Consider the following 23794-nt stretch of genomic DNA (forward strand, 5'->3'; position numbering starts at 1 on the left):
CCTGCATGGAGATGTGCCTTTTCAATTGCCTATATGGGGTAGATGCTGATGGTGTAAGAGGTTTTCCATTTTTAAACAAGCCATAGAAAAAATCTTCTACACTCATCATACCATCAGGATCAAGATTATGGAAGACTTCTTCAAGCATCTAGAAAAGGGTAACCATATATCTTAACTATTTCTCTCAAAAAAACCCCACAAAGCCCCAAGCGCACTTCTAGTCCCAAGAGGCTCAGTGGTAAACAATTCACCGGCCAATGCAGGAGACGCTGGTTTGATCCCTGGGTCTAAGGAAATGGCAACCCATTCCAGTTATTCTTGCCTGAGAAATCCAATGTACAGGGGAGCCTGGCAGGCTACAGCCCATGGAGTCACAAAGAGTCGGACATGACTTAGTGATTAAACAACAAAGCCAACAGATACTGGCACCACTCTTGATCCCAAGACTCCAGAAATATGACATGTCCCTTTATTCTCACTTCACTAAATATATTTTCCTTTCTAGTAATCTGTCCTTCCCCCTCACATAAACTAAACAAGATTCATTTTCAACATCTTCATAATTTTCTGCAATTTAGAAATTAACTGTTTTCTCTTTTGCTCATACTCTTAGGACAGGTTATCTTCAACGTTACTATGCATTATCTTGTGAGTTAAAGAATTACTGAAAAATATAAAGATATAGCTTCCCAGTGTTGTAACAGCAGAAAACAGACATTCATTAAGCCATTATATTATAGTGACTCCACATGGTATTTTGCTTATATGAAATTTTGTAAACTAGCATAAATGGGTCTGGGACAGATTGCAATGATTTAAGAGCTTGGGTCTGAAACCCATGCCTTGGAATTTAGAACATTACTTGGAACCACACTGTGGTGTTTGGGGTTTTTAATTTCTTTTAATACTTTTGCACAATCAAAATGAAGACTGGATAGGAAGAATTTCACGTGTGTGCAATAGAAGTGTTCCGAGAGATGTGAAGAGAAGGAAATTCTGCTTGACTACTTTGCCCCCTCTGACAGTAATCAAGTGGTCCTCATCATATAGAGTCCCTTCTAGAGGCGTGCCTGGGAGATGGTTTGTTCCCTAACTCACAGAGGAATGGAAAAGGGAATAAAGCAACATGAATCACAGATACCACAAAATAGGGAAAGAAAGCAAAGCCCTCCATTCTCACAGTCAGCTTCCTATTTGGGGGGCTGAAATTCTTCTATAGGACATGACCCCAATGTACAAAGCAGAAATCACCTGAGGGTCTTGTTAAAGTGCAGACTCTGATGTAGTTAAATCTAGGGCTGGGGCCTGGGAATTCTACATTTCTAACAATATAATGCCTAATTTGCTGAGTAGCAAGGAACCGAATAAGCAACAAACTTACCATTAGTGCCTGCAACTGGGTCCCTTCTAACAAAAGCCTCTTTGTAACAAATCCTCAAATTTTCAATATTTATTTCCTAAGTCTGGACTATTGCTGGGACTCCTGTCATCTCCTAATTGTTGATTCTATCCCTCAGCTAAGTCCTTGTGGCATTTCTTTTATCTTGAATGCTTTTTTTCCCAATCCATATCCAATGGGAAACATCTGTCTCTGTTCTTGTTTTTCTACCAGTTCCTCTGGAGAGGATTCCAAAACAAAACCATTTTAAAGGGTGGAAATCTTTGGAAGAAGCAACAGTTCCTATAGAGAATCATAGGAAGAAACAGATGGAAAGATATTTTGGGCAAAATTCAGAGGTTGCCAAGCTCCCTTAGATTCTCTGTCTCATTTTTATCAAACAGAACACTTTCTTAGAGGACTAAGCTTTCAGGACTGTCAAGCCAGAAGTCACAGTAAAATCCAGCAGTGATGACTGAAGCTAACCAGCATATTTTGCCTTTAACATTGGAACATTCCAACATATTTGCCTTTAACATTTTAACATTTTGTTCCACATTGGTTAGCCCTGTGACCTTGGCCAAATCAATGTACAGCTTCCTGACTGCCTAAACACCCATCACCAGATCCATTCCAAGTGGTGGAGTAAGCGAGTCCTGCCAGTTATTAGACATGGGGGTGTGGGCAAGTGGTGAGTAAATGAACATGGATTCAGAAGAGGACGGATGGACTGGGTTGGCCTGATGAGAATGCTAGTCAGTGGGCAACTGGGACACACCCTGCAGCCTATGCAGGAGCTGAATCTAGACCCCTGAGGACATTCTTCCTCCCTATCACCAGCCAGGTCTTTAGATGGCTGATTTCCCAATGTGTAAGCTGGGAAATAGCCAGAGGTGCCAGGAAGGTGATATAAATGAATGGGGCAGGATGGTCTTGAGACATTTAAAAGGCTACTTGGAAGCCTTTTAAAGCAGTGAACAGAACATTTGAGTGCATGCCCTGTCCAAAGGGGCTAGCCGTTTCTCATTACCAGAAAAATGGAGCCAAATCTTCTGATTTTCAGAAAAAAATCTCCTGATTTTAAAAAGTATAGCGAATAGTTCAATTTTTAAACATTGTGTAGGTCACACGGCCTTTGGGTCGTATCAGGCCTCTAGACTTCCCAGGTGGCTCAGTGGTAAAGAATCCTTCTGCCAAGCAGGAGACCCAGGTTTGATCCCTGGAGAAGGAAATGGCAACCCACTCCAGTATCCTTGCCTGGAAATCCCACAGACAGAGGAGCCTGGTAGGCTGCAGTTCACGGGGCTGCATGAGTCAGGCATGACTTGGTGACGAAACAACAAGGGGGATAGCCTGCCTTCACTGCCCTACAGCCGTCTTGGCTTCTGGAAGGCAGGCACTATCTTCGGCTATAAGACAGTCCATCTAGTTTCCCTTCATGCTGATGGCAACATGCAGCAGTGACTTCTTTCTTTATCTATAAAATGTGGGGTGACTAAATCTAAAATTGCTTTCAGTTGTAAAATTCTAGGATTCCAAGCTGTGTGTTGGTGAGATCATCATGAACTTTCAGCTCCGCTGTGGCCTAGAGCTAGTAGTACAAAAGCACCATAGTATTTCATGATTTTGGCAGGGAGGAAAAATACTAAGTAAAAGCTACATTCAATTAGCAATCCTTCACTCATCCTCACAGCAGAGGAGAATAAATGTGCTGCTGCTTTTCCTGGATTCTGGAAACTCGGCCACAGAAGAAAAAGCAACTCCCCATAAACAGCTACAGTTTATTCCAAGATTCGTTCTTAGATAAATAATCCAAGTTTGTGCAATATTTCTTGGCAAAAACAACCCAAGGTTCTGTACACTGCACTGGTTTATAATTTAGGAGGACGAATTTAATTTTATGACTCAACAGTCACCACTGATAAATAAATGACTGCGGAGCCATTAAAAGGTAGTCAGTGTGTAATGGGCACATACACAAGGGAGAAGGAGGAGGGAGAACTTTCCTGCAAGCTAGGCTACTTGGAAGCTTTTGATAATAAATCTCATTCTGGTTTAGGAAAATAATACCACTTATCCTCTGAGCAAGCAGATAACATGGTTTCGAATATCATTATAATCAAAGTTTCCCAAAGCTTGTACAACTGTAGCCCTAACCTCTAAGTCCCTTCAATCCTTATTTTCAACTCTTTGAAAGACGTGTCTTGGAATTAATTACATTCTTTTGTTTCATGGCTGTTCGTGCACCCATTCCTGCCACCCCTCTTAATTTTTTAGAAAATGTAAAGTTGAGAATTTTACCAAGCAAGAGCATCTTGGGGGCTGCTTCAAGACTCTTCTGTTGTACGTTTTCAAAACCGCCAACCTACCCTTTTCCATTTCCTCATGACCAGATTATTGTGATGACTCCTGGCTGGTGTCCTAATCTATGGCTCTCTTTACACCAATATATACCATAAAAGAAGTTCAGACCACCCTTAGCAAGTAAGTTTTTCCCATGTATTATGTAATCTGCTAAAGAACCCAGGGATGATATGGAGATTGTCTCTCCAAAGACTAAACTTATCAGCCTGGGCTTCAAAGTATTTCCCCAACTCAACTCTCCCGAACTCTCTGCCTTGTCCTGCCTCCACACCTTTTTCACCTCTGACTCTGTGAGTGCCACAGCTACAGACTGACATCATGGCTACACTGAGCTGGGGTCTGACAATGATGTGGGGTAACATGCTTAGCACAGTGAGGCACGCACAGTTTGGGTTCAGTAATTATCAGCTATTGTCAGTTCTTGTTTCCCACGACAAACATGAGCTCCTCAGAGACACAAACTTGATGGCTGACTTGCCAGGAAAAAAAGAGAATGGAGTCTCTGTAACTTGCGGCAGGAAACCAAAACATGGCTGTGTCCAGCCTGTGGCCAGGTTAGCTTGTATCACGATTACTATCCCTGAATAAAAATACAATGCAACGCTCACCTCTCCATCGACATTCTGCAAACCATACTGCTCGCAGATGGAGACCAGCTTCTTTCGGTTTAGGTGACCATCACGAGTGATCCCCAAATCTTCACAAACCTCCTGCAGTTTCTCTTCTATCCAGTCTTGGGGAGCCAAAGACCCAGTCTGTGAGGCTTTCAAATCATCTGGGTTCCAAAATCTTAACTGGCCTAAAATAAAAGCATATATTATATTGTCCCTAAAAGAACTGCACAGAGATAGCATCTATACTCAAAGAAAAATACGCTTTTTGAAAATAAATGCTATAGAAAAGAGACTACCAAGTGTTGATTTGATCCGGAAGTTCAAATGAAGCAGAACCATTGGTTCTTAGGCTGCAATGAAGGCCAACAGGCACTCTTTCGTTTACTGGCAGTTATATCCCTATAAGAAATATTCCAGGGCAGTCACGTCAAGGTTCTAGGTTTGTTTTATTTCAAAGAAAAATGTGCACAGGCTTAGGCTTTGGTGTGATTGAAAGAGAAGGCTGGTTGAGAGCCATTCTAAAGAGTTTTATACATCCTACCTCAACTATAGCTACCAGATTTTATTATCTCTACTCTCTTTCTAGTCTAAGCACTGTTTTACTGAGAAGGAAATAATTTCATGGTAAATACCATTAAATAATGATAAAAGTCTCAAGAGTAGACTGTTTCTAAATCTTTATACATGAATATTCTGACCTATAAGCAACCTAACTTAAAAAATAAATGGTTACAAGTTATTATCTGTATATTAAGGATAGTTGATCCCCTGGTGGCTCAGTGGGTAACAAATCTGCTTGCAATGCAGGAGACCTGGGTTTGATCCCTGGCTCAAGAAGATCTCCTGGAGAAGAGAATAGCTGCCCACTGCAGTATTCTAACCTGGAGAATTCCATGGACAGAGGAGCCTGGTGGGCTTCCATGGGGTAGCAAAGAGTCAGACACAATTGAGCGACTAAGCACATATTAAGGATAAATTCTATTTGAGGATACAAGGATCAACCTACTTATTTAAAAATAAATATTTATTCTCCATGAAAAGTTCTCACTTCTAGTTAAGATTTCTACTTTCACATTAGAGATTCTGTCAAGTCATTACTTAAACATGAGCTAATTATTGGCATGATACTGTGTGCCTCCAAGAACCTTGGAGGGTTGAGAAGAGTATTTAGTGCTACCCCTACTATTTATTAAAGGCATTAAGCCCATTACTGCTGTGTCTTTACAGGTTGGAGGCCTAGAGAATTTGTAATTACACTTAAGTACAGTTAATCCAGGGTAGGCTGTGAAGTGGGTGGAGATCTGTCAGCTGAACCACAGTGCCATCTGCTGGTGAGGAGATCACCATGAAACTTGTCAAGGGATGCATTTAACCAGTAAATTGTTTAGGATGGTTTATAGATTAATGTGAAAGTCTATATAAGACAGTAATTAACCTATAAGTAAAATTCCACATCTCAGTTGCCATATCTTGCATGATGTTAAATGCAATGATTTAAAACTATGAGCTATCAACTGGGAATGAATTTTTTGTTGCTGTTGTACTTCAGGTTGCTTCTTAGCTGGCCTCCAGCAGGTAGGGCTATTAGGAAGAAGGGAAGGGCTTTGGGAAGGGGTTGTGGAGAATGCCCTGTGAATGCAGCCCTTCCCTCCCAGGCCGGCCCGGCATACCCTCAGTTCCTACCTTCTGCTTCATACTCCTCGCTGCGCTGCGTCTTCCAGTGCTAGAGGAGGCAAGAGGAGGAGGTTAGTGTGCTTCAGAACTAAGCCTGCTCTTCCAAGACCAGATCACTCTCTGGCCCTGATGTCATCATCTGAGTAAGTCGCATGATTCAGGACCCTCTAGTGCATTTATCCAGGCAGGCTCTCCTCAATCAGTGAGCCAATAGAGAGCAGAGGCCTAAGAAACACCACACCGCCTTCTGCAGCATCTCACCAAGGATTTGGCCTGTGAGCTGACATTACTTATTCAATAGCAAAACCTAGCACAACCAATAAAATCAGGCCAAAGCCAATATTCAGAATCCATCAACTGAAAAGAGTTTATACACATGCATTTATGAGTTTGTTCTTCAGTAAATGTTTAATAGGTGTGAGGTATCACGCTACATCTTTGGAAAACAACCATGAACAGGACAAGCATAGCTCTTCTCTCATGAGGATTATATGCTGACAAAGTCATGCAGACAAGAAAACAGAAAGAACAACATTGTAGTGTATTAAGTGCTATTGTGGAGGAGTTCAAGAATGGGTACCTAACTGGGTATCCTTCAGCCTTGGAAGTTCAGGGTAGACTTCCTGAAAGAAGCAAGATCTGACTGAGACCTGAGGGGTAGGCTGGAGACAGCCAAGTGGAAAGAAAGGAGCAGAGACTGTTTGCTGACCCATGAGACAAGAATGAGACAGGTGTGTTTGTGGCACAAAGGAGACAGAGGTGCAGCCCCGAACAGCTAGGCTAGAAAGCTCAAGTTAAAATGTACGCTATCAGTGAATTACTGCATTAAAAGCAGTGGAACTGATCTGCACTGGATCATTTTGCCCCTTATCATGCTATGTTCTACTGAGTCTTTTCCAAGTCACAGCATACAGGTGTAGTTTGTGTATTACACAAAAGCACCCAGCCCAGGGCACCCGTCAGAACCAAAATCTAGCCCTTGCTCCATGAGCCAAGCATGGCACAAATCTGCTTCCAACCAGTGGCTATGAGTAGGTACACAGTGATCTTTGGCCTCATCAGTAAGCTTCCTAATTACTCGTTAGGAGGTTCTACAACCACCGCAGTCAGGTAACCCTGTTGAGAAAGGTGTATCCCCCTTTCAAAACCTCCTGCTGTCTTGGCAAAGATCCAGCTTTATGAATGAAGGTACCTTTGATAAGTGATGCAAAGAGTTGATTCATTGGAAAAGACCCTGATGCTAGGAAAGACTGAAGGCAAAAGGAGAAGGGGCAGCAGAGAATGAGATGGTTAGATAGCATCACCAACTCAATGGACATGAATTTGAGCAAACTCCATAGTGGAGGACAGAGGAACTTGGCGTGCTGCAGTCCCTGGGGTCGCAGCGTCGGACACAACTTAGTGACTGAACAACAGCCTTTGATAACACATAAATAACCAGTCCACTCTCCTTGGTGGCTGAACTGCACAAGGGGAACTTATTTCTTAGATTCTTGAAACGAACAGGAAAACAAACCTAATTAACTCCCGTCTCCGGAGCTTGGATTCCTCATGGCGGCAGTGAGCAATCTACAACTCTTAGGTGAAATGTTGATTTCTTTTAGTAACTTGTTCAAGTTGATACGAGTTCAAGTTCCTACAGCCAACCTAGGCACATCTATTTTGTTCTTCTCTTCTTAACTGAAGGATAACCATCTACCAGGATTTCACAGCTCTGTATTTCACTCAGAAAGGTACGGCATAGAGCACCGATTCAAAGAGCTCACCAAGATTTGCCACACTAACCTGAAACCCCAAACTGCCAGTGCTAAGTTATCCTTGCCATAGAGAGACATTCAAAGGCTGTAACTCAAAATATAAAAGCTCACTACAACTCACAGGCTACAACTAAAGGTCACTAAAAGGGATGGTAAGTCTAGGGACTGTGGCACAAGGTGATTTTTACTTGATTGTGATTATAATTTTATTGGCCCACATTTCCACACTGCAAACCTGACGAATGGATGATGTGTTGGGGGGTGGAGAGGGAGCAATGGAGGAAATAGACGTCCATAGATTTTTCTTACACTATTGTTTCTAGGAAGAAATCAATTGTTTTTATTTGTAAAGTATACATTTTTATGCCTCCTAATAAAAGCATCCTGCCTGTCTATCCCTGCACATTTATTTCCTCAACCAACAGAGCAAATGCTCATATTATTGCAGCACCCAAAATGGTGAAAATTCATCATTCAGCATGTAAGTTGGAAACACCCTAAAATGAAATCCATTCAGTCCACCTGAAAAAAATAAAGTAGGTTTCTGTGATCTAAGAACCATCGGTCAAAATAAAACCTATCGAATCACATGCAGGGGATGACTTTTTAACAGCAGAAATGAAATGAGACATGGCAGAATAGGTGCCACTGGACAAGCCGCTGCCGGGACAATAGTTGGAAAAATGCAAACACACACCTTCAAAAAATGCTTGGCAACAATTCCCAACACAACAAGGTGTGTGTCTTGCTATAGAAAAATATATTTCTTACATTTTCTCACTTCTCAACTCATTAAAAATAGTGAACAATGAATTAGTTCAGAGGAGCAAGAGGCTTCAATGTACTATTTCCAAAATCTCATGAATCTATGCAACTGGGTGCCTCATCTGATTCCCGCTTCCCTGCCACCCCTGCTCCCCAATTCTCACGTCTGACTATTGAGGGTGGGAATCAGACTGCCACCTCGCTCTGAACCCAGGCTTACCTACTGGGTTTGAGCTTGAGCAAATTTCTTAATCTCTTTTGCCTCAGTTTCTCCATCTATAAAATGGGAATAAAGTAGTACATATTTCACAGAGCTGGGTAAAAATGCCTAGAATTGTGCCTGGCACTAAATAAGCAAATAAAATTCGATATTATTTTTCTTGGACATGTGTTTATGTAGCACATGTTAAATTTACATTTGCAGTTTCTTTTCATTACCATGTTTAAACTTAAAGGATTAATTTGGTTGTCCTCGGGAGGTATTGGTTATTTATAAAAATTTGTAAGAAAATGCCAAGTCTCCAGCAGATATGCAAAGAATACAGACAATTCACATAAGAGGCAACCCAATTAAATATGGGGAAAGGTTCATTTCAGTAGCATTCAGAGATGCATAAATTAAAACCAAGCAATCATTTTGTTCCCATTAAATTAGCCAAGTATTTAAGATATGACTCCTATTACCAACAAGGTTATGATTTAAAATAGGCCTGTTTGGGAAAGAAAATAAAATAGACCTATTAATGTTATTGGAAACAATACAAATGGATATTACTTTTTACTAAAGGAAATGACTTTATGTATCAAAAGCCATGAAAATGTTCATGCTTTCTGATCCAATTTCATATGATTTCTGATGGTAAAAGAAAAGTATTGAAAACAATTTAAAAACAGTGGGGCATAAAGTATAATAACACATCATAATATAGTCATTATATAATTATAAAACCATTTTGGAGCATGAAATACATCTGATGAAATGTTAAATGAAAGACCACAACAAAAATGCCATCAACACTATGCCACTGGAAAAAAAACATTTATACAATTAGACAAAGACTGGAAGGAAACAGAGACAATAAATATATATTTAGTTGAGGGAATGTGGGAAACAATTTCATTTCCTTTACTGTTATAAATGTTTATACCATATAAATAGGTACAACTTCACAACTTCTTTTGCCCACCTGCCCTCGAATTCTCACTGAATGAATTCCCTGTGACCTGGGGGTGGGGGAAAGGGAAACTTCTGCCCCCTGGGTATGTACCACTCTGCTAGTCAGCAAGGTCCTCCTGCACTATGACTTGTGATCAAGAGAACAGGCTCAGTGGGAAGCCCAGGTGCTTCCAGGAGGGCAAAAGCTGCTGGTGCCAATGCCTCCTAAATTTAGCAGAGTGTAGGAAGATCAGGGACACTCATCTGAGACATGCGTTGGGGACTGTGACCAGAGTCATCCAAAGAGGCACCCCTCATTCAGCCTAACCAATGGCATCAGGTACAGCAATTTAAGTGATTTCACGCAAATTCAGGGTGAGTGGTGACAAGGTAAGGAATAACTTATTTTAATATCTCCAGGGGTAACGATTTTCCAAGCGTTCTCTACAGCCCTGTGTAAGAAGCACAGATCCAGCTAAGACCAGCCCTGTTAGAAGGGGAAGCAAACTTATCCTAAGGGCTATATTTTCATCCCAAGACCACTTCAACTGGAGATTGAGTTCACCACCCAGATGTTTTGCTATGCTTCTTCCCAGTCTCCCCCACAGGTCTGTTCCTTTAAGGGGAGATAAGCACATCACACAGTGGCTGAATGTTTGTTATTAAATTGCAATTTCAGGGGGTGAGGGTGGGAGGGAGCAGATCCAATTCATTCACAGCTCATTTATTTTCATTCTCACTGCCTGGAACCAGTAGTTCCAATTAAAAAGCAGGGGGAGAGAAAGGGGAAGGCAGGTTAGAAGGTGGGGGAGAGAGGGATTAGATATCTGGACTACCGGAATACCACCAATAAAAAGAGCCATCACTCTGGAACCAGGTCCTTTAATTGCTGATGGTTTCCCCAGCAGTAAAGCCTGGCAGGTAGCCTCCAGACACTGGTCTGCCCTGAGTGTTAGAAGGGAGGTAATCATAAACACCTCTAGAAAAGTGGGAGAGGAAGGGGTGGCAATTGCTGGGATGTATTCTCCATACTAATGAATGAAAAAGGATTTTCAACTTCTTTCCTTGAAATCTTATAATAGCCTCTTCCTGGAGAACAAATGGATATTAATAAATTAAAAAAAAAAATCGTCCGGTGGGAGCCCAGCTATTCCTGACTCTGGAGGCAAAATGGTAGCTGGGGGAGACTGCCAGGGTGAAGCTCTGCTGCTCTGTCTGCAGAATGGGGCTGACCACCCCCTCCCATAGGGACATGGAGGCACTGCCTGGGTCTTAGGAAATGTTCAGTTCAGTTCAGTTCAGTCGCTCAGTCTTGTCTGACTCTTTGTGACCCCGTGAATCGCAGCACGCAGCACGCCAGGCCTCCCTGTCCATCACCAACTCCTGGAGTTCACTCAGACTCATGTCCATCGAGTCCGTGATGCCATCCAGCCATCTCATCCTCTGTTGTCCCCTTCTCCTCCTGCCCCCAATTCCTCCCAGCATCAGGGTCTTTTCCAATGAGTCAACTCTTCGCATGAGGCGGCCAAAGTACTGGAGTTTCAGCTTCAGCATCAGTCCTTTCAATGAACACCCAGGACTGATCACCTTTAGGATGGACTGTGCCGGGAGCAGGAGCTCCGCCCATAGCAAAGGTTATGAGGAAGGAGGCTCAGCATACGCAAAGGCGGGATTGAGCCTCAGGAGTCCCCCTGGAAATTCTCGAGCATCTACCCCCAAAACCAGAGTCTGCCTACTTTCTGCTTTGTGCTCTCACCTGTCCCCCACTACCTCTCTCTGAAAAAAGAGTTAACTTACAGCTCCAGTTAGTGTTTCAACCTATAAACTCCTTTGGAAGTCCTCTAGCCTGCCTGAATACGTTTTTCCGGCCACATGTGATTGCTCAGAGCCTCCCAACTGTGAGGCGGATGAGATGTTCTAAACTGTATAAATACAGATTCCTTTGAGCAGTTAAAAGATTGATTAGAAATTGTATTGGTGAAGGGTTTTTCACTTGTTGGGCCAATGTTTGCTGCTAAGTTTCCATATCCCTTACCTGCTGTGTCCCTGGCAGTGTATTGATTAATATAATTGGTGTAAGTAGTAGCTTTAATGTTTGTAATCTTGGACCCTTGAGTTAATTCTTTTTCTTGTTATAGCCTTTGCCCTATAGGAATGCAACTTTATCTAATGCTTTTGGATGGTGGCGCCTGACTTTAGAATAATCACCTTTAGAGAAAAATAAGTTTCTTAAAATGTTAACAGGCCTCCAGGCCAGAAGATGATGCAAATCACCTAAACTTTTGCATATGATAAGTTTGCAGGAAGAAAGCCTGGCTTACTGCATGACTCTACCCCTTCCCCCATTATCCTCTATGCATAACTTAAGGTATAAAAACTACTTTGGAAAATAAAGTGCGGGCCTTGTTCACCGAAACTTGGTCTCCCCATGTCGTTCTTTCTCTCACCTTCTGGCTGAATTATTCAGCCTCTTTTCTCCACTGAATTTCCTCACTGAGCTATCCTTATTTCAGCCTCTTTTCTCCACTGAATTTCCTCACTGAGCTATCCTTATTTAACCACTCTTTATATCCTTAATTAACATTTAATTAAGCAATTGTTTCCTGATCCTCGTCGATGCCGTCTCCCCTTCGAAACCCCTGGATCCACCGGGGCTGGACCCCGGCAGGACTGGTTGGATCTCCTTGCAGTCCAAGGGACTCTCAAGAGTCTTCTCCAACACCACAGTTCAAAAGCATCAATTCTTCGGTGCTCAGCCTTCTTCACAGTCCAACTCTCACATCCATACATGACCACTGGAAAAACCATAGCCTTGACTAGACAGACCTTTGTTGGCAAAGTAATATCTCTGCTTTTCAATATGCTATCCAAGTTGGTCATAACTTTCCTTCCAAGGAGTAAGTATCTTAATTTCATGGCTGCAATCACCATGTGCAGTGATTTTGAAATGTTAGCTCTTGTTAATATTTCAGCAAGAACAATGATGTGGTAAAGGGTTTAGGCTCCAGAGATGGATTCTTCACTTATGGGCTATGCAAGCCTGGGCCAGTTACTTAATCACTGCGTGTAGTTTCCCTAGGGGTAAGTGAACAATGGTACCTACCTCTAAGGGTGTGCTAGTATTTGGAAAGTACTTAAAACAGTGAATGCTACAAATTAAGTCCTAAGTGTCTGTTAAGTAAATAAATGTTATAGTTATTATTCCTATGACCTGCGTGTGCAACACTAGGACAAAGGCAGAGGAAAGAAACAGCAGACAGACCAGCATCGGCTTTAAGAACAAACACAGAAGAGACTGTAGAAATGACAGCTTTGAGCGTGTTAGTTGTGATGAAGCAATCAACCTTTGATTCAGCATAGGAGCGAGGCCTCCTTGGGGGGCCTCCGCACTCTGAACAGTGTCCCCACAGCTGGCAGGGCTCAGCATGTCATGTGTGCTGGCCAACAGCCTCTGTGAGAGTGGACAGAGGGGAGATGGTCAGAAGCTGCCTGGCCCTAAATGGCTGCTGCAGAAAGCAGCTCCCCCCACCCCCCCACACACACTTAAGCAGACAAAGGGAGTCCCACACCCACCCTGTGGGCTGTGTAGCTCAGTCACGCTGGTCATTGTGGTCAGCTCTCAGGCTGTCCTACAGCTGGACAAGGGTGTCCGCACATGCGGGCCATACAGGCGGCCCTGCTTTCAGGAATGTTTCTTTTGGAGGGACACCTGCTTTGCTGGACTGCGGAGCAGATGGCCCGAGCCTCTGGGATCCAGGAGCTGCTAGCCCCGAGGCTGGGCTAGCATCTGCAGCCCGTGGGCCTGGCGTGGCCCCTGGCCACAATAGCCCAACCTCAGCCCCCAACAGCCATCTGCTTGAGTGCAGACCTCTGTGCCCCTCAGAATGTACGGCTAATTAAAACGATTATGGCGCACACACGGGGCTATTCTTTCCCAGCAAAGGTTGCTGAGCTGAGCTGATCTCAGCAGACTTAAGCAGATTTTTATTTTTTTATTTTTGGAAAGGGGAAAGTCTTGCAAGCCCAGAGAGAAGAGAAAGGAAATTTATTAAAGTAACAAAGCTCCCCCAACAAACTGAGCCAGAGTATCCATTTTACAAGAAGAGCACACTTAAGTAAGCACAGGAAGTCTCTACACAAAAACAGGATCAGTTTAGGAGAATATTTATGATGGAAACCTTAGCACTTTTAAAAGTTAGCATCTATGGTATGGCCTATTTAACAACTCTAAATATTTATAAAGCCATGGTCTGGGCAGGTACTGGAAGCTAAGTGTGCCCAGCCAGGCTGCTACTATCCCTGCAGGGACACACTTTTGAGAACTTCATCTCTAGCTTTCCAGAATCTGAAGGTGAAAGGGCGATGAAGGGCGCCCTGACAGCCCCACACTCTAATCTCTTAACCCAGGGACAAGCTGCTCAATTGCAGGGCTGTCACAACTAGAATGCAAATCAGTTCCTTTATCTCTAAAAGCAATTAAAAGCTACAAGTAAGTGCTGGGGATAACAAGAGTTAATGTATGATTTTTAAATGCATGCACATTTAGATAAGTCCTGCTGCAATGCCAAACACCCTGCGGTACTGCCAGTGTGAAGAAATGCTGAATTTAAAGGAGTCTGAGCCTTAAGTCTTTTCTACCAAGTTTGAGGACTGGTTTCAGTTCACTGGATTTTAAAGTCCTTAAAGGAAGAGGATTCTTTGATACATCTGCTTGTGGTATCCTGCTCATCCGAGTCACTCTCAGACAGTGGATACTGCTTTCCTATTTGAAAAATACTTTCTAATGCTATAGTTGGAAAAATGTTACTATTATCACTTAAATTGACTTGTTAATTTTTTTTTGAAGTGTTGTTGATTCTGTTTTCTAGTTAGAAAATAAGTATTAGAAATTGTTGACCTGGAAAGAAGTGAGAATGAGGGCTGGATTCCAAAGGAACCTCCTCTGTGATGAAGACAGGAGGACTTATCAGAACAACAAACCTGAAAATCTGAGAGCTGTGTCTATGTTAGAATGAAAGCAACTTATTAGCTTTGAAGGGGTGTCTTTATATCACTTTTATGATCTATATTTGCATCTTGAATGAGTGTTTCATCTCTGAGAATAGCCAGATCTAATAATACTCAAGAAATATGAAGGGAATCACTGGAATTCCATGAATAAGGAAACCTCTCCTGATAATCTCACATCATTTGATGGAAGCAAATGGCATCAGTAATGCAACTGCTTATTTTATCTAAGACCAGAACAAAGAATGTAACAGGCGAGGAACTGAAAAACAGGTTTGACTACAAAAGCTCTTAGCAGAACTTCTCCAAGTTACTAAGAAGTTTGCTCCAAAATTAAATATCTGCTCTATACAACACAAATGAATAATTCATGAAGTTCAGCTACAAAGTTATGCATATATGAAAATGAACATAAGGAGAATTTAAGTCAGTTTCACACTTCTTGAAGAAGTTTGATTTTACGGAGGGCAGTAAAATCAGTGTTGGGGTTCTTCATTTCTGTTTTTGGTTTTAAACAACCACCACCACTCATCCTCCCACTCCCACAGTCCTGACACGAAGGCTTGATTTAATGTCCATTCTCGGCTGAATGAAGCAATTGGCTTTAACTTTTCTCTCAGGTCCTCACTTAAACTGCAAGGCTTTGACTTACACTCCTATTGTCTGCAATTGAAGAAACCATTGTTCAAAGCCTCTGGCTCACGATAAGAATCTTACTAGACCCGATTTATACCCTGTGGAGGAAAACAGTTAACAAGGTGTCCCGTGTTTGGAATGAGGGCAGAAAGCAAAGTGGCCCTGCTCCAACTGTATTCATTGTCAACCTTTTCCACTACATCTGAATAATACAGAATAGAACCAAGAATTAGTTTTCTCCCCCTCTTCCAGCTACTCTTAGGAGAAAAGTGAATATAAAATTCAAGGTTAGTTCAGTAGCCACTGCATATGTGTATATAAGGGGGGGTGGGCTGGGTATGTACTCTTGGAATCTAAAAACTCACCTGTTTCTTCACAAAGTAAAGCAAAAACTACCACCACCAAAACCTTCTCATTAATCATACCTTACATTGGAATCAAGAAAGTGTCCTTTGTTAGTCTGGATTAATTCAGAATAGAATGTCCAACTGAACTGCCTTGAGTGAAAATGATCCTACGAACAAAGAAAAGTCACTATTTTCCCTTCAATACCCCAGAGGAGATGTCAGACTCCCAAGGGATCTATTTGTCAGATAAACACACTAAATTGAAAGGTGAATGCACATCTCAACCTGATGCTGGAACCTTCCATCACTTGTAAACTAGCACATTTTGCCTTCAGGGTTTCTAAGTGAAATTCTAAAATATCATTTTAGTGCTAAAAAACTTAGCAGGATTAAAGTGGTCTTTCCCTGTGCAATGGCTTTATGGCCTTGTAAAGTAAACTTGGTAGGGGAGGCATGCTTAACAGTTAGATTAGGTATTTTCTGCTTCATCAGGAAAGAATCAAATTGCCTGAATAAAGCTGGGGAAGGTAGGATGGCGATGATTAAAATGTTGACAATTTATGTTAGGGTTTTACCTTATGTGAACTGAAACAAAAGTCGAACACAACCCCAAACACCTCATAACAAGGTGTTATAACTCACAGAACTCATGTATTCTATTCAAAGGATGAGGCCAAAATGTGATCCCACAGTCATAACATGGGTTCTCACCCAAGGCACGACACACAATGGTTGGTGCACCATGAATGGTCATGGGGGCAATTTGGATCTTTGCATGTAACTTATATAAAAAAATTTACGTGCTTGAAAGCAATCTCTACCATAACATCAGGCTTCCCTGGTAGCTCAGACCTTAAAGAATCTGCCTACAATGCAAGAGGCCCAGGTTCGATCCCTGGGTTGGGAAGATCCCCTGGAGTAGGAAATGGCAACCCACTCCAGTATTCTTGCCTGGAAAATTCCATGGACAGAGGAGCCTGGCAGGCTATAGTCCACGGGGTTGTAAAGAGTCAGACATGACTGAGCGACTAACACACACACCACATCACTCTCACTTGCCAGCATCTCTGTTTTCTTGGGTGGGAGGAAAATGGTGAAGTTACAGGTAGACCTCAGAGAATTGTGGCCACTGAGAATTACCTGTAATCTGTTGAACATATGAATATATGGGAGAAGGCCTTCCAAATAAGGATGCAGAAAGGACACTGTGCATAACTAGACCAAGAGCCTAGGAATGAAATGTCCCCCCTTAGCAACACCCCTACTCTGGAGCAACCCTAGAGGGAAACTCTGTGTGTGTGTTGTGTGTGTGTGTCAGCTGCTCAGCCATATCTGACTCTCTGCGACATCATGGACTGGGGCCCCACTAGGCTCCCATGTCCATGGAATTCTCCAGGCAAGAATACTAGAGTGGGTTGCCATTTCCTTCTCCAGAGGATCTTCCCAACCCAAGGACTGACCCCATGTCTCCTGCCTTGCAGGCAGATTCTTTACCATCTGAGCCACCAGGGAAACAGGGTAGGGATTATTGTTTATCCCCTCAGATGACTGTTTGCTAACGTATCTCTACAGGATGAGTTCCTAGAAAGAAACAAGTTACCCTGAGGCTAGCATTTAGAGGTGACTTGTGACACCATAGCTTTACTGACTATGCCAAAGCCTTTGACTGTGTGGATCACAATAAACTGTGGAAAATTCTGAAAGAGATGAGAATACCAGACCACCTGACCTGCCTCTTGAGAAATCTGTACGCAGGTCAGGAAGCAACAGTTAGAACTAGACATGGAACAACAGACTGGTTCCAAATTGGGAAAGAAGTACTATATATTGTCTGTACAAGACTGTATATTGTCACCCTGCTTATTTAACTTATATGCAGAGTACATTATGAGAAATGCTGGGCTGGAAGAAGCACAAGCTGGAATCAAGATTGCTGGGAGAAATATCAATAACCTCAGATATGCAGATGACACCACCCTTATGGCAGAAAGTGAAGAGGAACTAAAGAGCCTCTTGATGAAAGTGAAAGAGGAGAGTGAAAAAGTTGGCTTAAAGCTCAACATTCAGAAAACAAAGATCATGGCATCCAGGCCCATCACTTCATGGGAAATAGATGGGGAAACAGTGGAAACAGTGGCTGACTTTATTTTTTGGGCTCCAAAATAACTGCAGTTGGTGACTGCAGCCATGAAATTAAAAGACGCTTACTCCTTGGAAGGAAAGTTATGACCAATCTAGACAGCATGTTAAAAAGCAGAGACATTACTTTGTCAACAAAGCTCCATCTAGTCAAGGCTATGGTTTTGCCAGCAGTCATGCATGGGTGGGAGGGTTGGACTATAAAGAAAGCTGAGTGCCAAAGAATTGATGCTTTTGAACTGTGGTGTTGGAGAAGACTCTTGAGAGTCCCTTGGATGGCAGGGAGATCCAACCAGTCCATCCTAAAGGAGATCAGTCCTGAGTGTTCATTGGAAGGACTGATGCTGAAGCTGAAACTCCAATACTTTGGCCACCTGATGTGAAGAGCTGACTCATTTGAAAAGACACTGATGCTGGGAAAGATTGAGGGCTGGAGGAGAAGGGGACAACAGAGGATGAGGTGGGACTCAATGGACATGAGTTTGGGTAAACTCCGGGAGTTGGTGATGGACAGGGAGGCCCGGTATGCTGCGGTCCACGGGGTCACAGAGTCGGACACGACTGAGCGACTGAACTGAACTGTGAACAGGATGAGGTGGGACTCAATGGACATGAGTTTGGGTAAACTCCGGGAGTTGGTGATGGACAGGGAGGCCCGGTATGCTGCGGTCCACGGGGTCACAGAGTCGGACACGACTGAGCGACTGAACTGAACTGTGAACAGGATGAGGTGGGACTCAATGGACATGAGTTTGGGTAAACTCCGGGAGTTGGTGATGGACAGGGAGGCCTGGTATGCTGCGGTCCACGGGGTCGCAGAGTCGGACACGACTGAGCGACTGAACTGAACTGTGACACCATTCCATTCTATTGCCCACCTCTCCAAACTCCTTAAATAAAGAGGATTATTACTTGATTCATCCTAGAGCTGAAAACTATTCTCCTGTTGGGTAATAACAGCCGGACTTCCTCATTATTGAACTTCTGATAACAGATTCAGGTCCTGTGGTCTTCATCAAAAAAAAAAGAAAAACTCTCAAGCCACTTTAGAAGAAAAAATGAGGCTTGTCTGAGGACAGGAAAAACTTCAGTCTATGGGCAAGCTAGGAACCCCTGAGCCAGGGCCCAGGAGTCAAAGAAACCTAGAACCAAACCAAGCAGACTTGTCTCTAGCTTCCCATCTGACTGCTCCTCATGAAATAGTCATGTCACAGGAGACCCAGCCCGCTCCTGCCTTTAATACTGCAAAGCCACATGGAAATATGAGTCCCTGATAACAAACACACCCAAGGAAGAAATTCTTAACACCCAAGGGCAGGAGATAAAAGGGCCAGAGGCAACCAAGAGGAAGAAAAAAGAAACCAGCAGTACAATAAAGAACTCCTGACAGAATGGCCATCATCAAAAAATCCACAAACGACAAATGCTGGAGAGGGTGGAGAGAAGGTAGCCCCCCTACACTGTTGGTGGGAATGTAAACTGGTACAGCCACTATGGAGAGCAGTATGGAGGTTCCTTAAAAAACTGAAAACAGAGCTACCATATGACCCTGCGATTCCAACCCTGGGCATATAGTTGGAGAAAAACATCTGAAAGGAAACATGCACCCCAGTGTTCGCTGCAGCACTGTTTACAAAAGCCAAGACACAGAAGCAACCGAAATGTCCATTTGCAGAGGAAAGGATAAAGAAGATGTGGTACATATATACTATGAAATATCACTCAGCCATTGAAAAGAATGAAATAATGCCATTGGCAGCAACACGGACGGACCTGGAGAGTGTCATACTGAGTGAAGTAAGTCAGACAGAGAAGGAGAACTATCCTATGACATCCCTTATAGGTGGAATCTAAAAAGAGATGATACAAATGAACTTGCAAAACAGAAAGAGACTCACAGACTTAGAAAACAAACTATGGTTGCCAGGGGGAAGGGATAGTTAGGGACTTTGGGAAGGACATGGACACACTGCTATATTTAGAATGGATAACCAATGGGGGACCTAGTGTATAGAACATGGAACTCTGCTCAATTGTACCTGCCAGCCTGGATGGGAGCGGGGTTTAGGGGAGAATGGATACATACATATGTATGGCCGAGTCCCTTCACTGTCCACCTAAAACTACATTGTTAACTACATTGTTAACCAGCTATACCTCAATACAAAATAAAAATTTTAGTTTGGAAAGAAGTGACTTGGTAGCTTGAGATGTAATAAACCCCATTTATTCATACAAAAATCTGCAACCTGGCTGTTTGTATAAAAAAAAAATAGAGACCTCCTGACAGATACTGAACTTGTAAGTTAAGAATAAATAAACCCCACAGTTCATTGAGAACATTGCCCTCCCCATCTTCCCCACCTGAGGGCCACTCTAGAATAGGGAAGATGCCCCAGTACTCCGAGGAGCCCCAGATAGCTTCTGTAGAAGAGACAAGGGTGTCTAGAGCAAGCCAGTGCTGACCAGAGGATGAACTGAGTTGACCAACAGAGTGGCTTTCCATTGCTGAAATGACCACAGAAACTGGCCAGGAAACCAGAGTGCCACCTTGACACAACCAGATGCAGTTAAAACCAATGGTGACGAAACTATGCTGCAGATCATGAGGGCAGCGCATGTGATCCACAGCCAAGGTTACTGCACGAAGCGGAGGCCGGCCCGTCTTACTGCCAACAGGCACATCAAAAACCTCATGCATCATGCTGTAAATGTTGTGATGAATCGATCTGAAAACCAACAGGCTCCATTTAGTTCACAAAACACTTCATTTTTAGATAAGAAAGCAGCGGGATGAACTTTGAGTCCACTTTTAGCAATAAATAAAGAGGGAGGTAAAAACGTGTTATCTGATTTGCTACAGGTTTTCTGGTTGGGCTATAACAGACTCTCGAAGTCAAGTCAGTAGAGTCCTTGGGGAGAGCAGACAGAGACAAATGACGTTCTCCAGCCCTCTATTTGCTGCTCTTTGATGGTGGGTTATTACACCAAAGCCTTTTGACACTATATAGTGTCAAAAGGTCACACCTAAGAGGTTTCTAGAGGAGTTAGAGAAGCTGAAGTTTATCAGGGGTGAAATGATTCTCCCAATATACCCTTGTACTAAGAATAAGCAGCAAGATTTTACCCAGACTCTGGCCTCAACCCTTAACTTTATTTACACATAAAGCCAAAGTCACACTTTTTAAACAGTAAATCTCATTGGAAATCGGTAGATGAAATTAAATAAAGACATAAGAAATATCCTACCAGCCACAAAATCAGTTCTGCCCAAGAACTTTCTGGGTATCCCCAGGTGGTAATTAGAAACTCGCCTCACAAAAAAAATAAGTAACCATTTCATTTCTTAGCACCAAATAACAGTACCTCAGCACTGAAAACAGTTGGAGAAAGGAGATACTAAACTTAAAAGTGTTTTCCAAATAAGAAAATCTTCCCCCATCAAGTGTGAAGCCCTATTTTAACCAATTAGTTTTTTCACAGAGACATGTCTCAGATACATTCCACACTAGTTAGGGCTATGAAACAGGTTTAATGTTGCCATTTTGATACCCTTCCTGTCAGCAAGATAAATAGTACAGACACTGCAGTGACTGAAGTATGCAGATCACCTGCTCACCTGAAATAGTAAATGGAGCACTTGGGAGTGCGAGCCTATGTGCTTTACTGTGGAAAGGGCCCTATCTAAATTCTCAGTGACCCAAGTAAGGGTCTGAAACCGACTGAACCAAGATGGGTAGAGGCCTCTGCCCCAGACCCATGGGCCCCCAGTGCTGTGACGTTTTAGTAGCATCCTTGTTGCTTCTCAAAGTCTTTCCATTTTTAGCCATCATCGCTCACCCACACTATTCACACCACTTTTGTGGCTTCTATCTATCTTACCCCCTTTAGCTGCTTTTCTTCCTCTCTTCTCACTCGCATTTCTGCCACTGCTCCTTCACTTCTATTGTGAGGACAGGTATCACTTGATTCTAAAAAGCAGTGCGAGCCTCTTCTGGTTAGCAGACCAGTCATGTGTCTTCTAAATTGCAGCCCTGTGGTTGGTCTCATTTCTGCTCAACACTGGGACTCTCTCTGGTTACCTTTGGGTTTGTGGGTATTCTAGAAAGTTGAAGATGCCGGGTATCTGCTTGCAGGGGACATTATTGGAGCAAGCTTCTCATAGATATATCAGCAAGCTGAACATGAAAGTTAATGGCAACACACACATACTCCCTGCTTAAACTATGATCTACAGATGACTTTAAGGAAGTTGAGGCTCTTTTGTCTCTTTCCCAGCTTATATGAGCATCTGAAATATCTGCATCCCCAGACTAAGCTGGGATTTGCAAGAAATATTTAGAGCTTGCTCAGCATGGCACTTTCAATCATGTTCTATAAATGGGATGCTGGTAAATGAGCCATAAAGAAAAAAAAAAAGAAAATGCTACTGTTTCTTCCTTATTGGTAGAGTATAGCAAAATGTAAAATGAAAAGAGGGAGATGAGGGAAGCAGAGGGATATCTGATTGCTGGGGAGTCAGATGCGCCTGGGGGCGACAGAACTGGTAAGAATCCTGGCAATTGCTGAGCCCTGTGACAAGGACAAAGTTGCAAAGCTGCTTTATCCCACCACAAAAGATAAGATGCTGGCTCCTGAAATGCCTGAGAACGGCTTTCACTTCTTACCTGTCACTGCAGCTGTTTTATAGTTTGCGGGGAGGGAGCTGATGAGCTTTTTACATAACTGAAAATGACACTGCCATGGAGGAGAGAGAGATTCCCAAGAAGAGCTAGAAGTGGCAGACCTCAGATAAATACAAAAATAACTGCGTTAAAAACTATATACATAAAACATGCACAGAAACATCAGCTCTTCAAAAGCTGAAACAGAGATGAAACATATAAACAATAGAAAAAGCAGTCATAGATATCCAAAAGGCAAGTAAGAAGATTAGCATGTAGTTGAAAAAAAAAGTGGCTGAGAAAAGCCATCAGCCCCTCAGTCCTCTTGTGTTTGTGCCACAAGGGTGTGGGTAACCCCAAGTCTCCACACCTGTGGTCCAATTTCTTACCTCGCTGCGCTCACTGGCTGGGATGTGTGAAGGCTGTGCTTCTTCATCAAGTGGCTCAATGACAGTCACCTCTGCAAATTCCTCCACGGATTCTTGAAATTCAGGTAAAGATCTGCGTCCATAACGCTTCCCACCTCTAACATATTTGGGCTGAGCTTCGAGAGTGCAGTCTGGGCAAGGAGACAAGAGTTGAGGCCACATTACAAGACAGTCTCAGTCCCTATCTGACAACTCCCAGCCTTCGGACACAGCCTCTTATATACCAGCCCCAAAATAAACCACCACCGTTCGCCAGTTGCAGTGGATGTGGGCGTCCATGAGCTAGCAGGTCAGATGCACAGCACAGCTTTTAATTCCGAATGATTTATAGTGCCCCGAGTAGATCTCAGCATATGGTGGGAGAGATGCAGAGCCCACATTGAGGAATTTGCTTAAAACTATGGAATTAAGATCAGGACAAAGCAAGCAGTCATATCTGTTCTTCTGTTTATCAAGCTCTGTTCAGAGACACAGGGGAAGGTAGAGGGAGGGATCATACCGCCAAAGAGACACGTTGGAAAATGATGATAAAATGAACACTCTATCAGCACTGTAAAGGTAGCATTCACACCAATTAGTCTGGACCATACCCCTCTTGTACGTCAGTGACTCCTTTGTTACCATCCCACTTTCTGATCCATCAGACAAGCAAGATGAGAGAACAAAGAAACTGACACAGCGCATCCTCATCAATTAATGACAGCTCATTGCTTATACGAAACTTGGCATCAAAATCTCATTATAAAATTAAAAGCTGTGGAATAAAACAGCAACTGCAAACTGCATTAAGAAGATTATATATATTTTTTCTCTTCATGAGCTTTGTGCATTGCAAAATAAAAAAGAATGTGCATATAAGGGGAGA

At 42.8% G+C, this 23794-nt stretch overlaps 1 protein-coding gene across 9 annotated transcripts in view; it reads right to left on the reverse strand.

The window, feature by feature from the left end:
* The window catches only part of NIN (ninein), a 107992-nt gene that overhangs the window by 50066 nt on the left and 34132 nt on the right, over nt 1–23794 (reverse strand). For all 9 annotated transcript variants that reach the window (XR_003513083.1, XR_003513082.1, XM_027553717.1 and 6 more), the window contains 4 exons: nt 22891–23060; nt 6040–6079; nt 4351–4541; nt 2–148 (listed from right to left, as the gene is read on the reverse strand). Coding sequence is in view for 7 of the 9 variants with exons in the window: in XM_027553717.1 (XP_027409518.1) it covers nt 2–148; nt 4351–4541; nt 6040–6079; nt 22891–23060 (548 nt within the window). In the remaining 2 variants the exon portion in view is untranslated. The remainder of the gene's footprint in view (nt 1; nt 149–4350; nt 4542–6039; nt 6080–22890; nt 23061–23794) is intronic.

The sequence above is a fragment of the Bos indicus x Bos taurus genome, chromosome 10, assembly GCF_003369695.1.
Source record: "Bos indicus x Bos taurus breed Angus x Brahman F1 hybrid chromosome 10, Bos_hybrid_MaternalHap_v2.0, whole genome shotgun sequence".
Classification (NCBI taxonomy): domain Eukaryota; kingdom Metazoa; phylum Chordata; class Mammalia; order Artiodactyla; family Bovidae; genus Bos; species Bos indicus x Bos taurus.